The sequence below is a fragment of the Chelonoidis abingdonii genome, chromosome 5, assembly GCF_003597395.2.
Source record: "Chelonoidis abingdonii isolate Lonesome George chromosome 5, CheloAbing_2.0, whole genome shotgun sequence".
In the NCBI taxonomy this organism is placed as follows: Eukaryota; Metazoa; Chordata; order Testudines; family Testudinidae; genus Chelonoidis; species Chelonoidis abingdonii.
In genome coordinates this window covers 70,013,142-70,034,065 of record NC_133773.1, presented here as the reverse complement: position 1 = coordinate 70,034,065, position 20,924 = coordinate 70,013,142, and the positions used below count along the sequence as shown (strand labels likewise).

The 20,924-nt window shown below is 40.4% G+C and overlaps 1 protein-coding gene across 2 annotated transcripts in view; it reads right to left on the bottom strand.

Annotated features, from left to right (window-relative positions):
- TLL1 (tolloid like 1) overlaps positions 1-20,924 on the bottom strand; it is a 195,812-nt gene that overhangs the window by 79,053 nt on the left and 95,835 nt on the right. For both annotated transcript variants that reach the window (XM_075066357.1, XM_032785269.1), the window contains exons 4-5: positions 18,499-18,651; positions 16,289-16,406 (exon numbers count right to left, since the gene is read on the bottom strand). In XM_075066357.1, the coding sequence (XP_074922458.1) occupies positions 16,289-16,406; positions 18,499-18,651 (271 nt within the window). The remainder of the gene's footprint in view (positions 1-16,288; positions 16,407-18,498; positions 18,652-20,924) is intronic.

The following is a 20,924-nucleotide window of genomic DNA, read 5'->3' as shown; positions in this document are numbered from 1 at the left end:
AACAAAGGAGATTTGTAGACCAAAACAAACAAACAAAATAAAATGGCTGTGATTAAAATCAGTCTTTTTTGCAGGGTTGTGCTGCTTCTGTGCTGTCTTTCACATAAGAGTAGCACATATAACACCACTAGGTGTGCAGGGCAAGTGATTGGCCCTCTACTGCTCTGCTTGGGAGTGGAGTATCTACTGCAGTCATTTCTGGATCATTAGGAAGTTCTGTCATCAGCTTTTTCATATTCCTCTCCCACATTCCCTGAATAAGGATCCGTTAAGAAACATCTTTTTTCTTCCCAGTAGAAGAGACAGTAAACATCAAAAACCCTCCATATATTCATGCTTTCTGGCTTGGAGAGAGAGGCTATCCTCTCTCAATAAAGAATGGATGGGGAATGTTCCACTTCAGTATGCAAAGAGCAAAACCTATTTTAAAGTCTAAAAATGCTTTCTATGACAAATTAAAAAATAAAAAAAGAATAAAAGTAAAATCTCCCATTACTGACCATACTGGACTTGAATCTTCTCTCAGGTAATCTCCGCTCAATAATAAAACACTAGTTTTCATACCATTGTAACTCTATTGATTTCATTGGGACTCTTCATATGCTTAAAATTAATCATGTACATAAGTGCTTTGATAGACTGGTGCCTAAATCACATCAGAAATTGAATTAGAAAACTATTGTGGCTACATCTATTTTCCCAAACCTTTCACCTGGCCCCATAGACTTGTGTCTCCATAAAATTCCCCAACTCTAAAAACACACAACGACTCACCCTCTATAGCATTCCTGTTGTATTTCTGACTCAGTCCAGAACCACCAAATGGTCTGAGGCCAAACAAAGTTTTGTTTCTAATAAGAACACAAAAGCTATAAGTTTGGTTCCAATACCTTAACCTTTCAACCAGACTTCCATAGCTGGGAGGGTCAGGAGCAGGGGAGAGTGGAGAAGAAGCAGCAGGGGGCAGGGAGTAGATTCCTGCTGTGTCTATCTCTGTTGTACTTCTTACCAACACTCATCCAGATTTCATAGCCACTCAACTCTAGTTGGCGAGTAGGTAAATCTTTCATATTTAATCTGAAAATTCACGCTACTTCATTAATTATGTTGCAGGGTTTAAGAAATATTAAATATTAATGATACCATAACCTGTTGAAGATTTACCTAACATCTGTTAACCCACAGAAGAGAGATGAATATTTTGTAGATAACCCTGAAATGGAGTGAAATGAGGTTTTAAATTCCATGATACTCCTACGATTGAGTAAACAGGAATGCCATCTCTCCCCCTCTCCCCCAAGATTTTTCTGGTATGTGACAGATAATGTGGCCCACAAAAGTAATCTTTCCATACTGGGAGACTGTAGTCCAGAAATAAATGGTCCACTTGTTCTCCCTCTCCCTTTTTCTTGGATAAGAGTCTTCCTGGAGAGTCATATTTTTCTGAGGGAGTGGTAAAAAAAACAAGCCAGCTTCGCAATTACTCTCTTTTTTCATTCCTGTCTTTCTGTGCTTTCATGATTCCAATGTAATCTAATGGAGCTGGTATGTCCTTTTCAGCATCCATACTCAGCATTCTTCTGAGATGTCTGCTCTTTTGAAAAGGCTTGAAAAATGTAGTCTGCTCACTATGACAGGAAAAGGAAAGAATAGAGACTAAAGCGAAACCTATAGGGATGGAGAGATATTTGGGATCAGATGGTTGGCTGAGATTTCTGACACACATCTGTCTCTATCATTTTATCTACTATTTTCAATTTAGCAAGAATAGTAAGAATATGACTCCATCACAAGCTCTTTAATGACCTTAAAATAAAAAAAATAAGAATCCTAAAAAAAGTGAAAACATGGATGAATTGCTAAGGAGCAGTTCAGAGGACTAGCACAAAGATGTAGAGAGAAATCAGAAAGGCTAAAGCACAAAATGAATTACACCTAGCAAGGAACATAAAAGGCAATTACAAGAGGTTCTTCAAATGTATTAGGAACAAGAGAGAGATGAAAGAAAGTGTATGTCTTCTATTTAGCAGGGAAGGAGAGCTAATAACTGATGACATGAAGAAGGCTGAGATGTTTAAGGCCTATTTTGCTTCAGTCTTCATTAAAAAGATTAATGGTGACAAGATACCCAACACAATTAATACTAACAAGAGAGAAGAAAGGCAAGCCAAAATAGGGAAAAAGCTGGTTAAAGAATATTTAGATAAGTTACATGTATTCAGGTCATCAGGATCTGATTAAATTAATCCTAGGGTACTTAAGGAACTACCTGAAACAATCTCAGAACTGTTAGCAATTACGTTTGAAAACTCATGGAAGATGGGTAAGGTCCCAAAGGACAAGGGAAGGGCAAACAAAGTACCTATCTTTACAAAAGAAGAAGAAAGAGGACCTGGGGAATTATAAGCCACTCCACTTAACTTCAATACCAGGAAAGATACCGGAACCAATTATTAAATTATCAATTTGTAAACATCTAGAGCATAATAGAGTTATAAGGAATAGCCAGCATGGATTTGTCAAGAACCAATCTGCCAAACTAACCTAATTTATTCTAATCCTGCAGGCCCTCCTTGAAGAGTCTGGAAACCTATAGAAACACCTAGAAGCAAATCAGGTGGTTATCTTCTCCTGTTTGCTGTATAGGAGCCATTGTCCAGTGACACCTTAAAGACTAACAGATTTATTTGGGCATAAGCTTTTGTGGGTAAAAAAACCCACTTCTTCAGATGTATGGAGTGAAAGTTACAGATAGTGTCATAAATATCTCTCTGTATCTGTGTGAGTTTTTTCATACAGCTAAAGTCAGTCAGGGCCAGCTCTGGCTTTTTTGCTGCCCCAAGCAAAAAAAAGGAGGGGGCGGTCGGAGCAGCAAAGCAGGGGGGAAAAAACAAACAAAAAATCGGCGTGGTTGGAGCGGCAAAGCGGGGGGGAGGGGCAAAAAAAAAAGCGCAGCTGGAGCAGCAAAGCTGGGGAAAAAAACAAAAAAAAACCCTGCGGCATGGCCGGAGTGGCAAAGCAGGGAAAAAAAACAAACCAAAAAAAAAAAACAGTGTGGATAGAGCGGCAAAGCTGGGCTGGTTGGGGAACAGCACGGCAGTTTTTTCATACAGCTAAATTCATTGCCTTGATATACTGAATCAGGGTCGGCTCCAGGCACCAGCCGAGCAAGCTCGTGCTTGGGGCGGCAGATTCTATGGGGCAGCATTCTGCACAATCCTAGGGTGGCACAGCAGGTGTTTTTATTTTTGGTTCCCCGAGCAGGCTGCCCTGTAGGGCGTGGAGGAGGGGAGCACCCTGCAGCAAACTTGACAGGGCAGCCCGCGTCCTTCTCTCCCAGCCGACCGGAGTGGCGCAGAGCCCTCCCAGCAGGTGGTGCGGCGGTTGGGGCCGCGTGGTGAGCGCCCCTCTAAAGCCTTGGCTGCCCCTTCTCTCTCTCCCCCCCGCTCCCTCTCTTCCCCCCCATTAGACCAGGCACGCACTCTGCAGCACAGGGAGTCCCTCTGCACCCCGGCTCTGGCCACCTTGTAGGATTTTTTTGTTTTGTTTTTTTTCCCTGCTTTTGAGTCTTATATCCCACTGTCAATTACTTTTTCAAATCATGAGGCAATAGCATAGTCCGATAAAATTCAGTCACAGTCAATACTCTTCACTGTTTTGTTTTCTTCTTCTTCTTCTTCATTCTGTCGCCAATAGCAACATAGAACCTTTCAAGATTCTGCTCTATTAGTTTCAAAAGCTAGGCAATGTGATTTGAAAAAACCCAAAACATCCATCACAGCACATAAAAATCATATAAAATGTTTGATAAGTAAAACAAATACTAATTATTTGCCTTTGAATAACAGTAGTGTAAAATATTGTCCTAGGGAGCTTTGCGTTTTATATCACAAAATGAGGTAGCTTTTTATAGTATATTCCTTGATTTTGTGAAATTTTACTCCTATCCCCACTAAAGAGAGACAATGTGGCCAAGATTTTCAAAAGAAAATAGTAATTTTGAGTGCTCAATTTGAGAGACTTTAAAGGTGTCCTGGTTTCACAAGGTAAATGAACAGGCCTTTCTGAAAATCAGGCCCCTTTGGGTGTCTCAAGTTCAGCAGCCAAATTATGTTGAAAATAGAGTATCAGTCTATTTTTTAAAATCAGCTGATTATGGTAATTTCTTAACTTTGATTACTAAATGGAATTCAAACACTTCACACAGATTGCAGGCAAGCTCTTTGATTATCTTTTTCTACTTCAAAGGAGAACTGCAGTCAACAGTAAACATAGAGTCTTAAAATAACAGTAGTAGTATAGAATACAGGAGGGAAGGGGTGTCATTAGGATTTACTACATGGAGTGCCCTGCCATGCACACATCAGATTCATCCAAAGAAGTTACAACATTCTGATCACTCAGACAACAATATGGAGTCAAAGGATCAAGAATATTAAAAAAGTGATACATCAAATGGCACTGATTTGCAATACCTTTGTTGTGACCACATATTTAGGCGTGCTTGGCACAAGGCCTGAGCATCTCTCTATAGTATGAGCACTTGTCATCCTTCTCAAACTCAGCCAACAGGCAGACTATAAAGCTCCTGATTTCTTTAATCTTTATTGCATCAGACAGTAGTTGAAGACAGTAACTATTTATGAATCTCTAATTCCATGTAATCAGTGTAGCTGATCAATAATGGTGAGCAAAAAGAAACAACTGGCAGAGAAAGAGTGCAGTGATTACTACCGCTATTCTTTGAAAAATAAGGGGCCTTTGAGCCCCACAGAGCTGCCATAAAATATGTCTTAAAATTGATGAGTGGGAAGGGGAAACCTGTGGGATCTTAGTCTCAGTTTTTTGGTGAGTTAAACAGGTGCACACTACAAAACATGATACTTTAAAGTGCCCTACTGAATGATAATAGCAGTTCACCATGACATTAACTGCATGATGCTGTGGATGAAAATGATGCAGAACTCCACAAAACCACTAGGATTACACCCTTTGCTCTGGTTACATAGAGAAGAAAACAATCTGTAATTCACAAAAGAGAACTCAATATGAAGCAATTTTGTTAATCACTTTACTGGTCAAAGCACACCCCTTCCATTCACAGTCCAAAATGCCTCTAGGTAAAGTGGAAATTAGATTGACACTCATATAGAAATAAAGCTAGCAATAGTAGTCTGCCTTTGATATTTTCATCAGGAATAAAATTGTAAGGAAAATTATTAGTAGTAGTTTTCTTCCATCTTCAAATATACTTCTTGGTAAAAGTCTTGTAGACAAAACCACATTATTTTTCTTACATTCATTTTGGTCTATATTTATATGCAACCTTTTGTTCCATTTGTTTGTTCCAAACTCATTTATTCCCAGACTACGCTTTAAAATGCACATGAATAGAGAAGGCCAAATATTTGTTCTGATTTGGTGAATTTATCTCTTTTGGTCCTTTCCACAAATTGTCCACAAATAAATAGTGATTTTTACTGATTTGTTTGATATTCATAACTATTCTGTGAATAGTTTACTAGAAATAATGTCAGCTTGCAAACTGTGTAGAGTGGGCATTCATTCGATTACTCAATATTCAGAAATGTCACCCACAATCCTCAACTGGTAGGGTAACTTGATGCTCCTGGCAGAGGAGGACAGCCCCAGCAGAGAGGGAGGGAGTCACTCACTGAGGGATACCAGGTAATTCCTCCTCACCATCCTTGGAGCCTCTGGCACCCATTGGGCAGTTAGGCGGGGTGGGAGGGGGAAAGAGTGCTGTATGGCCAGCATTTCCAAGCTCATAAGATTTAACTTGGAGCAGGTACCTGCACTTCAGCTCTGTTCCAGCAGAGAAAGAGTTACTTACCATTCCAGCAGCAGCAGCTGCTGCCAATAGTATGCAAAGAAAGACAGGTAAGAATTACCCCTTCTCCCCAGCATGGAGGTTCTGACCACTATTGGAGCAGAAGCCCCTTTAGGGAGGCTTCCATACTGGCTCCCCTGCTCAAGGGCAGGGAAGCTCAGAGCTGCACAGGGAAGCTGATGGGCAGCTGGGTTCCAAGGTGGTACAGCCCAGGTTGGGCCTGCAACTGTGGCAACGTCCACACACCCTTGCTTGAGGCGGTATGGGGGGAAACAGTAGGTCACATGATATCCCTAAGGCAGCTGCAAAGGGCCCTGTGTCCTTGGGCAGCCTTGCCAGGCCCAGGTCTGTGGCAACTGCTCCCCCACAACCTGCTCATGGCATGGTATAATGTAGCTGCCGCAGGAACATAATGCTCCTTGTGTCTGGTTATGCCCCCTCCCTTCCTACTATGGATGGTGGAAGGGGAAGGGCTCATGAGGCTTCAGCCAAAGATATGGACAGCAGGTCTGGAGGTGCCCAGTCCAGAAGCCACTCTGAAGGAGTCAGGCATTGGAGCAACTCAGCCTGGCCTTACAGGAGGCTGTGGAGAAGGGTGAGGGTTCATTCTCCAGCAAAATTGCCTGAATTGTTGGCCTTGGATTGCCATCCCATGGGGGAAGGATGTGCTCAGTCTTCACAGGATTAGAGGAGTGCATTCCTCTCAGAGGGGATCCTGAATTCTTTTTACAGGAGGACCATGGGTCCAAGTTTGGGGAAAGTGAGGGTCCAAGCCTCAGGAAGTTGGACAAGGAGTAGGTGAATGTCCTGGGGCCTGCACTTTGCCCCCATAACCCATCAGGAGTCCAGCAGGCTTCCTAGGGATACAGCAGTAGGGCTTACCAGCAGCCCGCACATAGCGAAAGAAGGGATTGCAGCCCTCAGGTGCAAAGGTATCTGTCTACATCACTCTTCCCTCTGACATCCCTTCTCATGGGACAGGCGGGGGGAACCTGGTGAAACCATTGGCATTGTGGCCCATAGGCTGGGCAGCTTTCCTGAGAAGGATGGGCCCCTCTTAGATGAGGGTGTAACAATGTCACAGGTTTGGGGCAGAACTGATATTCCACAAAGGGATACAGAGCAGTCAGGGAGGCCCCCCCACCACACACACACACAACTAGTCAGCAGCATTCTTAATGAGACACAGGTGGAAGAGAGGGCAGGTAAAGGCCTTGATCTTATGAGGGATCCAGTCAGTCCCTGGGGACTCATCTCTCTAAAGAGGTTAAGGCAAAGATTTGGAAGGGGGAGTTTGTGGATTTATTTACCTTGCAGTTTATGGAAGAGCAGACCAAGGAATGGGGAAAAGGACAGAAAAGACTAGGACGAATCCCACAGATCTAAGGCGCCTCACACTCTTGAGAACTGGACCATGGACTTTCACATTCATGTAGGTATAATTTGTGTGAGGAACCCAGAAAGATGTATTTCCTTGTTCAGGTCTGAGGACTTAATAGAGAGAGCATACACAACATATGGTGGGGAATATGAACAGTGGACAGCAAAGGAACCTGAATTACCCTGGGGTAAAACAGACCAGACATTTTGTGTAGAGTATGACTCCTTATCGCCCCATCCAGCTGACATTCACAGAAGTTGCCAGTGCCAAAACCTCAGCTTCAAACTGCAGATTTAAAAGCGAATGTATGCTTTGCATTTAACAATGGGATATTTTTTTGCTTTCAATACTAGTGCAGACACCACTGTAGGAGGCGGGATGGGGGTCAGCAAAGCACTCTGTCCTGTTATGGGGGTAAAAGGCAGTTCCAAGAGAGTGGTAGGAAAGGGTGTCCACAAGGACCCAGTGTTTTGGGAGGAAGGTGCTACAGGGGAGGCAGTAATCATGGAAAAGGTTTCTCCTCCAATTAAGGTACGGGTATTATGGAATTTGTTACGGGCTACCCCAAGAAAAAAGAAACAGCTTATTTATGGAATGGATTTTCAGCTGTTTTTCAATATGTGAGGGAGTGAGATGCCATCCTGGGCCGAGAATTTGAAGTCTGTTAAAGGCTTTGAGCATATAATGACTCCGAAGGTTGCCATTTAAGCGACAGCAGGGACAATACCTTGTGTGGGTTTCAGTTTGATAAAGCCATGCCCATCTTGGTGCTCTCTGTCATGTGCCACTTTCAAAAGATTCAGCTCCATGTTGGAATGTGCAATTGTGAGGGAGTATAGCATGTGTTATTCGGTGCACTAGCTTGACAACTTATTTGCAAGTAAGGTAGATTAGGGAAAGGCAACTATGAGTACTTGCTCAAGGCATTCTAGAACTTGCTGAGTGCCCAAAGGTACCCTCACCATAGAGAAAAAAGAAGGCCCTGCTCAACCTTTAAATATACCTGGGCATAGAACTGGACACAGTTCAGGGTGTTTCTAAGGTTACTTGTAGAGAAGATAGAATTGGTCAGGGCACTGACATGGGCTCTCAAAGGGACAAATAAAATTGCATTGAGGGAACAAGTAGTCAGGGGCCACCTAAAGTTTCCATGGTTGGTAGCTCCTAGTCAGGCATTCTGCACCCATCTGGCATCAGGTCCTTCTCGAGTGTACAACCCCCACCACTGTCAGAATGACAAGGGAAACGAAAGGAGATTTTAAAATGTGGGAAAGATTTCTGGAGGAGTTTAATGGGATTTCTGTATGACATTTGGACTGGTTGCTCAAGACTGAACTGCAAATACAATTTGACATCTTGGGAGGAATAGGTTTACTGTCAAGTAAGGTGGTGTGCACATTACAAGAGACATTACCTTGATCAAGTTTGTCCTATACTGCTGGCAGTCACTTTCTGGGGAGAAAGCTTTTAAAAGAGAAAGTGTGTTTCTGGCACAAAAAACAATCTGTGGTCCATATTGTAAATATACAGTTGGCTAAGACTGCTCAGGTAACAAAGCTGGTAAGGGCCTTCATTTTACATCTGAGCTGAATGTCTACACTGCCATTAAACAGCCCCTTAGCCCAAGCCTCGTGAGCCCTCGTCAGCTGTCATGGGCAAGCTATGGGTCTCTAACTGCAATGCAGACATACCCGCAGGGCTGATGAGCCAGCCTTAGAGAATTCATGGCATTTAGGGCTCAAGAAGGGCTTCATCATGGGTGGTCTATACCTATACACCAGATGGTGCAATATGGGATGTCTCTGACTCATTGCTGGTTGGCTCTCTCCACTATATCTGGTGGGATAGCAGGCCTGTCCTACTCAAGTAGGCTGGTGAGTTTCCCAGACCCAGGCAGGCATTTTTTACTACAGAAGTACTTATAAGGGTGATACAGGAAGGGTTGATACTAGAGGGACAACATTCACTGTTATAGGTAAAACCCAGTCTTATTAAAGGCTTTAAGATGGGTCTGCAGCTGTGAGAGGGAGGCCATTTTTTTTTAGGGTGGCATTGATTTTTGCCCTTTTGGGCACTTTTTGAGTGAGGGAACTGGTGCTTTTGGCAACTGCGGGAAGGTTCCAGGGAGCACTGAATTTAATAGATGTACAACAGACAGGAATAGTGTCCCGGAAGTTAAGGTCCTCAAAAAGACCAGAAGGGAATATGTGGTGTTGAAGGAATGTTCAGACGCACACTTGTGCCCTGTAAAGGCAGTGAAAGCCTTACTAAAAATCCAGAGCCTGCAGCCATCCACACAGGGCAATGGCAGCTTCCTAACAAGATACCAATTTCCTGCAGTACTGAGAAAAAACCTTGCGCTACTGCATTCTTGACCTCGGTATATTTGGCATTCATTCTTTCAGGATTGGGACAGTGACATCAACAGATGCAGGGGTTTTGGTCCATGGATAGTAAAGGTGATAGGACACAGGAAATCAAGATGTTACAGGCAGGACCGGCGCCAGGGTTTCTGGCGCCCTAGGCGCCGGGCCATTTCGCCGCCCCGCACGCGGGTCTCGCGGCTCCGGTGGATCTGCCGCAGGCAGAGCTGCAGGACCAGCGGACCGTCGGCAGAAATGCCTGCGGCAGGTCCACCGGAGCCGCAGGACCAGCAGACCTTCCGCAGAAATGCCTGCGGCAGGTCCACCGGAGCAGCCTGCTGCCCCCCCGGCAAAATACTGCCCCCCCCATAATGCTGGCACCCTAGATGACTCCCTAAGTCGCCTAAATGAAAGCGCCGGCCCTGGTTACAGGACGTATGTCCACACCAAGGAAAAGATGGCAGGGAACAGTAAAAAGTAACTAACCCTGGGAGCTTTTTTGTTTCAGAGGATACCCAGAGCATACTTAATATTCAGATTTGAAGCACTCTGTAGAAGAAGGCAGCCAGGATGGCAGGTAGATCTCAGCTAGGCTTCAGGTCCGAAGATGTTTGCATCCAGTGGTTCAGCAGAGGAGGCACGCAGTGAGATCAGCTCATGCCACTTCTGCTCTCATTGTTAAACAAAGCAAACCCACTCACATGCTGGCTATTCACCTCAGGAGGAATAATCTTGAGGGCTGCACAGGAGTCAATTTAAGGGACAGAATCCAGAGGGATGTTGGTTGATTAGGCAATTGTGGCAAGTGATTGTGTTAGTATGGTCAGAAACGCTCACAAGATGGATTTGACAGGGAGCTGCAGATCAGCCTGTGTGGACAAGACAAGGAAGAAAGTGAATAGGGAGGTAACTAGCATATTCCTGGAGACAGGAGGTTCAGTGATACAGCATAGGGATATATATTACAAAAGGCATGAATTTTTCAGGGATTATGTGCACATATGTCAGATGGAGGCACTGACAAATGGTTGTGGAATGTGAGGGCCTGGACTGGGCAGTAGTTGGGAGAGAAGAGGTGGTGATAAAGATGGCACTCCCTGTTCCCTGTGGGGTTAAAGGATAAAATGAACAGTTCCTAGATATAAAAACCTAGGATTTTGGTGATGGGCCTTTGGCTTAGAGGATATGGTCAGACCTTGTGGCCCTTGTGGGTTGAGAGCCCCACTCTTCTGCACCGTCTATCCCCCTCAGAGTGAACTGAGTCCTGGGAGGTAGACCGAGGAGAGACTACTCTCAGTTATGAGACCTATAGTAGGAGTGCTGAAACACCTGCCTGGTATAGAAGAGTATGGGTGATGGGTGGGTAGAGCCCCTCACGTGTTACAGTCTGCCAGATAAAATCCATCGATGTGTCTGTCCTCATTTCACTGCTAAGTCTACACTGATTTGCTACTTAAGCTGTATGACTAGTCACCTTCAGTAAGTCACATGCTGTTATTTCTCTTCCTGGACTGGAAGATTTAACTTTTATAAACTACTTCTGCTTCAGCCAGAAGTTAATTTCATTTCTTGATTAGACAAATCTTTGCTACAGGTTCTGATTTCCTGTTAATATTCAGACTATACCAACAAAACTTTGTACTCTCTCACAAACTTCCAAGAAACAAACAAAAAGAGGTACAAACATGACTGAATTAGAATGTGATTCACAGTTCACAAAAACCTTCAGTAATACTTATGCTCCCCCTCCACACACACACACACACACGCACACCTTACCCAGCTCTACTCATAATTATGACTTGAAGGGTTATGAAGGGCAAACAACCAGAACTTCACTATGACCATCTTCAGCAGCAGAGCCTTTTTTCTTCATGCATGACTGTGGTAGTCATTACTAACATTAGAGACCTTTTAATGTGATTATTTTAATATAAACATTAAATATTTTTTGAACTCCATGAAAGAACTGCATCACCTGTTTAAATAGCCAGTCATTTCTACATGCAAGAAATAAAGCTACTAAAACAAAACAGTAAAGCATAAGTATATTTTTAAAGACAGAATATAACTATCCATTTTTAAAAATCCAGTCTGTAATGTGTATCATGTAAACACGGTATTTGGTTCAAACAGCTTTTGACCATTTAGAAGCTGTACAGATTAAAGCATATGGAACATGACATGAAAGATATGAGTTTTCTTTACTTCAGACAACTTTGTCAAACACTCATACTGAAGGAAATCAACAGTGATTATTCTAAATCACATGAAGTCTGTCATAAGAAAGTAGTTAAGTGTGCAGGTAAATAAAAAAAATTGCTACAAAGATCAAAGGCATATTGCAGTGTGAAAACAATGTGACTTATTGTTCCTCTTCAGACTCACTACATACAAAACAGACTTGCTCTTTTTCTCAGTAATATTTATTGTGAGCATGAGATTAAGTGCCACTTGGGACAGCTGAGCCCTTTTTTGGCTTCCTATATAGTATAATATAGTGAGTGAATCTCCACGCAGTTTCTACATACCACCCAAGAACCATAAGCAGCAATTCTTTAAAGAATATTACAGATTGTAATTACCAACTAGAGGTTTATACAACATCACATTCTTTCAATCTGTTTAGAGATGAAAATGTTACATTCCACAACCAGATAACTACATCCATATTTATTACCAGTGGACAAGAATAACAATATATATTGCTTTGGTAACATAATCATAAACCCTATACTATAAATCTTTATTTTCCATTGTTCATACTGCAATTAGAGGGTGCAAATGACCACCATCCACTAACTATGGAATTTCAACTCTCCAGTGTTTGCCTTTTCATCTGTAATAGACTATGAAACAATACCTGGGTCCCATCTCAAACAATGTGTTAATTAAATGAGACATGACAAGGACGAGCCACAGATCAAAACTGAACCTAATAAGATGTACCAATTTCCTCTACTCATATTATTCAAGCCTTCTGACGACGAGTTACCTGATCCATAGGTAATCAAAACCAAAAAAGGTTGTGAATGGGCAAACAGAAATGGAAGCTTTGAATTACCCAGATATTAAAAATTAGAGAACATAAATGGAGATGAAGTTAAGGAGCTTCTAAACAATAATTACAAGAGTACGATTTTTATTTTATTTTAATAAAAGTGAGCAAAAAAAGAATATCCACAAAGTACATTTTGAAGAAAGTGAAAGAATGGTGGAAAGTGGATGATAAGTGGGATAAAGAGAAAGGACTAAAAGGAAAATTGCATGTATTAACAAATTCATATATGACCACACACTATTAGCATTAATTACAACATAAACAAACAAAGGCCAATATGGAGAAGCAGAAGATGCCAAAGAGTAATCAAAAGTGGGAAATGAAACAATGCAGTTTTCTTCCTCTTAATACAATCTCTCACTTGGTAACTTTACCCTTTATGTTAGTGATCATATTGTTCATAATGATATGCCAACTCAGAAAATTCTGAGCTGAATTTCAGAGATTCTGAGGAACTGCAGTTCCACAGAAATCAGTGCTCACTACTTCTGAAAACCAGGCCAGTTATGATTAAACAGAGATTAGAGAAGCAATGGATCAGTTGATGTGTACATAAATTTAAGATTAGCATAGTAGAGTGCTATATCTCAATATATACATTATCATTTTTCTGTTTGTTTCATCGTGAAATTCACTGTAATGCCATTTCGGGAAGATACTACAGATTTTCTAAAGAGGAAGGATCAGACTCAGGAATATCTCAGCACTTCAGCCCAAAGACTGCCCTTGAGAAATAAGAAGGAACACATTCAGATATGCCTTAAGAAATATCTGTAAAAATCTATGGAAAAACAAATTCAACTACCATCTTTATGGAGATGACACACAGATCTATGTGTCTACTCAAGACCTGTCTCCTTCCATCCAAACCAAAATCTCAGCCTCTCTCTCTGACATCTCCTCATGGATGTCTAACCACTAGCTCAAGATCAACAAGCTAAAACAGAGCTTTTAATTTTCCCTTCCCCTAAGCTCCTCTTGCTACCTCCCTTCTTTACTACTGTGGACAACAGTACCATCCTGCCTGTCACTAAGGCCATCACTTGGGTATTATCTTTGATTTAGACCTCTCTCTCTATGCCCTCATATCCAGGCTATGTCTAAATCTTGCCAATTCTTTCTGCATAACATCTCTAAAATACAGCCTTTCCTATCCATCCACACAGCAAGGCTCTCATCCTCTCTCATCTTGATTACTGCACTATCCTTCTCTCTGGCCTTCAAAAATACCATCTTGCACCACTTATTCAGAATACTGCTGCAAAGAGTATTTTTCCTAGCCCTTTGCTTTGACCATCTTCTGTTGGCTCAGCCTCCTCTACTGCATCAAAAATTAACTACTTGTCTTCACTTTCAAGGTCCTTCATGGCCTATCCACACCATACCTATCAACGCTCATTCACTGTAAGATGTCAACCATCACCTCTGATCAGCCCATGATAACCATGTCAATCCCCCACTTGTTAAATTTCCAAACAAGCACTTTTGTGCTTTGTCTCCTCCTACTCCCCATGTTCGGAGGAGTACCCTGTAATCCTCTGCAAATACTAATACAAAAAATCTTCTTAATACTCTCCTTTGCCTAGAAAAAATTTCACAACAGCTCGCTGGCATGCTGCCACTGCCTAAGACACTGACCAGTACTGTCTCATTGTTTCCTTGTACTCCCCTGTCTATCTGTTGTCTTTTGTCTTATTCTTGGGGTTTGTCTACATAGTGATTTAGTGTGTAGCAAGCCAAGGTGTGAATCTGCAGTGTATTAGCTTGTTGTGCATTAAGTTGCTGTATAGACGAGCCCTTACATTATAAGATCTCTGGGGAAGGTCTCTATTCTGTGTTCGTACAGCACCTTACACAGCGGGATCCTGGTCAATGACTACAGCTTCTAGGTGCTTCAGTAATACAAAAAATATATAGTGCTAACAATTTGCTGAGAGATCAAAACAGCAGAGTGCCATGAGAAAGAACCAAAATAAGTTCCCGATGTGTCAGTCCTGGAGTGGAGAGTGAATACAAATGGCTTGGTTTCTCTTTTGACTCAATCCTTTCCATGGAAAATCCTGTGCCCGATGTAGTACCAAAGTTGTTTGCACATACCAGACCTTATTTATCCAAAGAGTCTATGCTCTTATTTATCTGGTGAGGTGACAACCTTACTGAACTTATGCTTCAGGAACATAGGAATCATTGTCATTTCCTCCTAGCAGAGCTTCTTCAGCACTTTTAGATAGCTCAGAATGCAGCAGCACTTTTGCTCATTCATTTAAATAATTGTAGGGATGTAACATTCTCCCTGCATTCTTGATAATTATCTGCTGATACAATGACAGATTAGCTCTTAGCTCCATTTCCAACACAGTACTACATTAACATACACTAGGGAACTTTCAGTGCACACCACCAGGATCTACACTATCAGTTAGTGGACAACAAGCTAGTGTGAAATTAAAATTTACACCCCAGATGGTGCAGACTAAGGCATCATGTAGACAAACCCTAAGTATAAGACAAGAGACAACAAATGGATAAGGACAGACGGAGGTTACAAGAATACAATATGACAATATTGGTCAGCCTGATAGGCTGTGTCTCAGCACACCAGCATCCTAACTGTTCTCTTCTTTTTCCTTTTTGTAGGCACCACATCAAAGGATCATTTTAAGGATGATGAGGAGTTAATCTGCAGGTGTTTACAGCAGTAATTAGCCCCAGGTGAAGTTAATATGGCATATGCAGTAAGGTCATTGACTGATTTGTAAAATCAAGAATTCTTGTTCAGAAAATAACTGGAATAATTATAAACGACATTTGTGAGAAGCATTTCAGGATGGAATGAGGGAATTGATCACAACGATTATAAGACCTGTTTTGTTCAGTTTATTACATCAGTGACCTGGAAGAAGGATTGTACAGAAAAGTCATGAGGTTTGCTGTTAAAACAAAACTAAAGTAAGGAGAGTCAATACAAAGGAAGAGTTAATATTTTGTATGATTAAGCTAGACTAGGAACAAGGCAAAATAAGTGTATTATGTAACTCACCATAGAGACAAGTGAAATTAATAGAGCTAAGAATAAATAAATAAAGCCCATATGCTAAAAGTATGAGAAATATCTGCCAATATATCTAGATTTTTCTCCATTTTATTATATACCCTATGTATCGCTAATATACATTATATGCTCACACACACATATATTGTACAGTGTATTCTTTATATCTCAGTATAAGTCAAGTGTATCTAGTGCTGTTGTGTCTGTGTTGGTCCCAGGATATTAGAGACAAGGTGGTTGAGGTAATAACTTTTATTGGACCAACTTCTGTTGATGAAAGAGACAACCTCATCTACCTTGTCTGTCTAATTTTATCTAGTGTCACATACAAGAAAAGAGGCATAAGCTTAAAATCCTTCCTGAGCACTATGTAGATTTTCTCAAGAGCCAAAAATATAGACTGATAGTTATTAGAGAGCCCATTAGAATGCTTGGAGGATTCAGACATTGAAAACATAGCTTTTCCGGTAGATGTTAAATTGAGAAAAAAACTGACAAAGAATTTTAACAAATTGCTGTTTACTCTTTGATACTCAAAGATATACTGTACAAATATCCATTAACACATGTACCTACTTACCCACAAGGTCTGTATGTAAATACAATATAACTTTCTTCATCACTTCGTTCAATGAATGTAACACATGTGTACTTTTCCCAGTGTCTCATAGCCTGTTTGAACATTGCTCGTTGGCTGCCTGGAAGAATTGTGTAACATGAAATAAACAAGGGTTTCAAAATTGCATCCTTCTTCTCAGCATTATATTTTAATCTTAGTATGACACACTGCTGCAAAAACCTGGAGATTCAGTTGTTTTAAAATGTGAGAAAATGCTTACCTCAGGTTTTGAAAGGTAAGTAAAAAAGGAATTGGTATTCAATTAATTTGTTCTGTAAATATCTCTGCATTTTCAAAGTCTATGCACAAAGGGCCACATTTTTAAAAATCAGAAGCAAAGTTGTATGTCCAAAAACAGGCAAGTGTGTAGTTAACTAGACAGGGAAACAAAGTGTGCACCTGAGAGATTTGTACCTTAAAATGTGGGTATATGAGCCCATTTTTTAATCTTTATACAGCTGGAATTTAGACTGTTTTCTAACAATTTGTCCACAGCCTGTGATAATTTGAAATCTTGAACTATGTTCTCTTGTTTTCCTTTGCGTTCATGTGCATGTGTGTGTGTGTGAGAGAGAGAGAGTTAGTATGAAAAAGAAAATTTAGTGATAATGAAAAATGCTAGACTAATATGGAGAGGGACAGTTGATGAGTGGGATTTTCAAAAGCTTTCAGCATTAGCTTATCTCCACTCCCACTGAAATCAATGGAAGGTTTACCACTGATTTCATTAGAAACACAGTTCAGCCAGCTTCTGAAAATCCCACCCTTTGTATCTAGGACCAGACCACAGAACAGAAACCACCTCGACAGCAGCTGTGTCAGTTTCCTTGTACTCGGCCAATGTGTCCAAATCCTGATCTGAAGGAATCACCTCAAGGGCAAGAGGAGACAATTCATTCTCTATAGTACCATTACATACTTAGCTCTTTCAAAGTGACAACAAGGTTGCAAATTACTGTTGGTTGTGGTAGTAGTTTTTGTGATACAGAGAATTATCCAATGGGAAGACTTTTGAGACACAAAAACTGAAAACCCATCATATGGTAATAGTAGTTGGCCACTATAAAACTCATTTGGATTCAAGTCAGCAACCTAAAGATGAAAGATCACTGCTTCCCTGTCTCTCCCTCACCCCATCACCTCCTCCTCACTTTTTTTTTCTTAAACACACACAAGCATTTTGGAATTTACCTTTCAGTGTAAGAAACTTGTAATGTGTGTAACATTTCACATTACTTATTACACTTAGCTGTTCAGAGCTCTTTAATAAAATGGCATTCCTAAAACAAAGGTCATGTTCAGTGTAATGTGGTGTAAATATCCAAACCACAAGTCTGACCTTCAGCTATGAGCTTTGGGGCAATTTTTTTGAAGTTTTTTTTAATCTTTCTTGACTACGTTTCTTTTCCCAAGATCTTTCAGTTTTCTGTATTCCCTTGGGGCACAATTAGCAAGATGTTATTGCACAGCACTGCTGGCTCTACATTTACCTCTATCTTTTTCAATCGTTTTTTCCCCCACTCCTTTTTAAAAAAAAAAAAAAAATGTCCTTCTTCCTCCCCATTAGTATTTATCTGTTCGCAGCTTTACAGGGTGGTATTTATTTTAGGCTTTTATAATACTGTATTTAAAAATTATTATATTATTTTAAAATTATCTCTATTAAGCAGTCACAATCTTCCTTTGTATATTTTAAAGTTCCATGGTTGTTTCAAATAACATTTTACGTGCACATCTATGAAGCACATTAAAGAATTATAGAAGAGATGAATTGGGCCCAGTTTGTTCTATGCAGTCAGCTGAACAGGATTCACCTTACTATCAGTCAAGCCACTTGTAGCCTTGTACTGAATATGCCACAATAGTTTTGAGCCAGATTTAATTGTATCCTGCTACAAATAAATAGCAAGAAATTAGACAATGAAAACAAACATTTCCACCTCCTCTGAAATATCACAGACTAATTTTATATATAAATTGCCAAATTGCCTTTGGGAAAAAATTTTTAATGCACTGATAAACATTTACAGAAAAGATTTACTTAAGGCCTCATCCAAAGCCAACAGACATCATTAAGAGTCTTCCCATTGACTTCAATTGGCTTTACATTAGGTTCTTTATGAACCTGTTTTTGAAAAAAGACATTCATCCTTCTTCTCCCTTTGTCTTACCAGTGAAATTTCCACCTATAAAATACGGAATGACGCCCCCTGGCCATATTCTTTCTGTTCGTGATGTAGCAGCTCTGGGAAGTCTGTTTTTCTCATTTTTCCCTGAGAATTTTACAGTCGATCTTCCTTTAGAAGAATTGTTTTGCTCAAAACCTGTATATGAGACAAAAGAGTTCACAATTGAAAACATTTGTTTTCTGCAAGGCCAAAACTCCATGTTTTTGTTATACACTTTAACAACAGAACATAGCTTTTCACACAGCAATTCAGTTTTTCAGTGTGACGTAAAAACAATAATTTATTTGTCAGAAGTGCTTGAAATGGAAAGACTCAATCTTCATTATCATAATTTACATGCAATGAGGCAAAGAGGCACTTTAACAGCTTAAAGAGACATTTCTAACATGATTACTTCTAGACTCTCCAATTAAAAAATATATCATTTTTCTAAAACTGCTTCCTCTAAGTAATATGCCTTGACTTTTTTTAAAAATATCTTTTAAAAATTAGGTGGGTTTTTATTTTCCATTGATGATGTTTAGAAGAGTCTGTTGGGCAGAGGCAATACCACCAAATCTGTTTAGGCCTGTTTCACTTCTATCTCGGCAAAGGCCTGGTTTTAGTTTTAGCTACTTTCAGAGATAACTACATTATTTCAGGGCCGGGAAAGAGCAACCGCATGATTGCTGTAGAGAAGCACTGTTAGTTTACTTCTTGTCTTTTGCAGCACTTTGTGCATGGTCCATTTAACTTTTTTACTGATGGCCAGTCACACTGGAAGATGAACTCTTTCAGTGTAGTGAGTTGTCTTAGGAGCTAATTGTAATAGCGATAGACATAAAATTTTCAGATGGAAATACGTGTGTCAAGTACTTGAGAACATAAAAAACATATTCTTCAGAAACGAACTGTTTGGGATTCTATGGACATACACTACATATGCCTTAAATTGTCTTGAGAAAAAGATCCCTACACCTTGAAAGGTCTGATGATATAAAAAATTTCTATTCATTTGAGAGATATTACCAGAGCCAACAGTACTCCCAATTTTAAGTATTGATAATCTCTCTCAAATAGGTAGAAAGTTAGGGTGGGATTCAAAAGGAAGATTTAGGCATTGTAATGCTCAACATTGCAGCACCTAACTTTTAAGTGCCCTGCCACCTATGAAATCCACAAACCTGAGTTAGCCACCCACACTCCCTGTACATTGCATGGAGAGAAATCATTGCCTAAAAATAGGATTCACAGAAGCCAGCAAGCTGAGTGAAGAGCTGCCTAAGCTCTGCCCCTCAAAGGGACTTTGGCATTTAGCTCCAGGACAGGATGGAGGAATCTTATCTCCACTCCAGGAGTTAGGCACTAAAGCCAGGTCAGTCCTTTGTCAAAAATGAAAAACAAACAGAAAAGTTGTAGCCTTGCATGAATAATAAAAGAAAATAGAAATATGGAAACAGAGGTTAAGAATGGACAAAGCATAAACTCACAAGTGGCTTTGTAAATAACAAGTAATTAACAGAAGAAGAGTAATGAGTGATAAGCTTGAAGCTGCTGACCACTTATAAAACTTGTAAAGCATTTTGTAGGAGAACTGGATTCAATTCTCTGCTCTGACTACTGTGGAGCAAGGATTTGGGTCCTCTAACTCCTAAGACTGTACCCTAATCACAAGGCTATGGCTTTCTCAGTCATTGCTATTGATACCGTCTACTATGTATAAATACTTATATATTTATTGGCACAAAAGGACTGGAATCTGGGTCTCTCACCTCTCAAATGGGTGCCCTAATGCCCAGATTAATGAGTCATTCTCTCTGATCCAATTTAATTATTATTATAATCTTTACTATTATTATGAAGACGAATGCAAGGACTTGCATACAATATAGTTACTTGTTTCCCTTTTCTGGAGCAATTTATAAATTAGTATAAATATCATGGTGGCTGGTTAAAATGAACTTTTAGCAAAAGCTGATCTGTCTGTCCTATTCAATAGTGCCAATTCTGCCACCTTCTCTTCTGTTGAATAGTACCTTTCTCTGCGAGTAGCCCCACTAAAATGTACTGAACACAAAGTGACAGTCTGTCACGAGGGATGCCAGACAAGTGAGAGATATGACAGAGAGACCAGGAAAGATGTCAGGTCAGGACAAAAGCAACTGTGGATGAAAGGTAAGAGGCCAAGGGTTGGTACAGATCCATAAATCAGCAAAGAGGCAAAAAAGATACAAAAAGAATAAGGAAAGGTGCAAGAGCCAGGAAAAACTGGAGAAAAGGTTCAGAAGCCTGGGCAGAAAAGTAAGATGACTTATAGATTAACTCATTGTACAGCTTGAGCTACATCATAAACCACACAGAAAGTTGTTGGGTTTAGGAAAATGTTCTATGTCCAGAACACCTGTATCTATGTTAAGCAAATATAATTT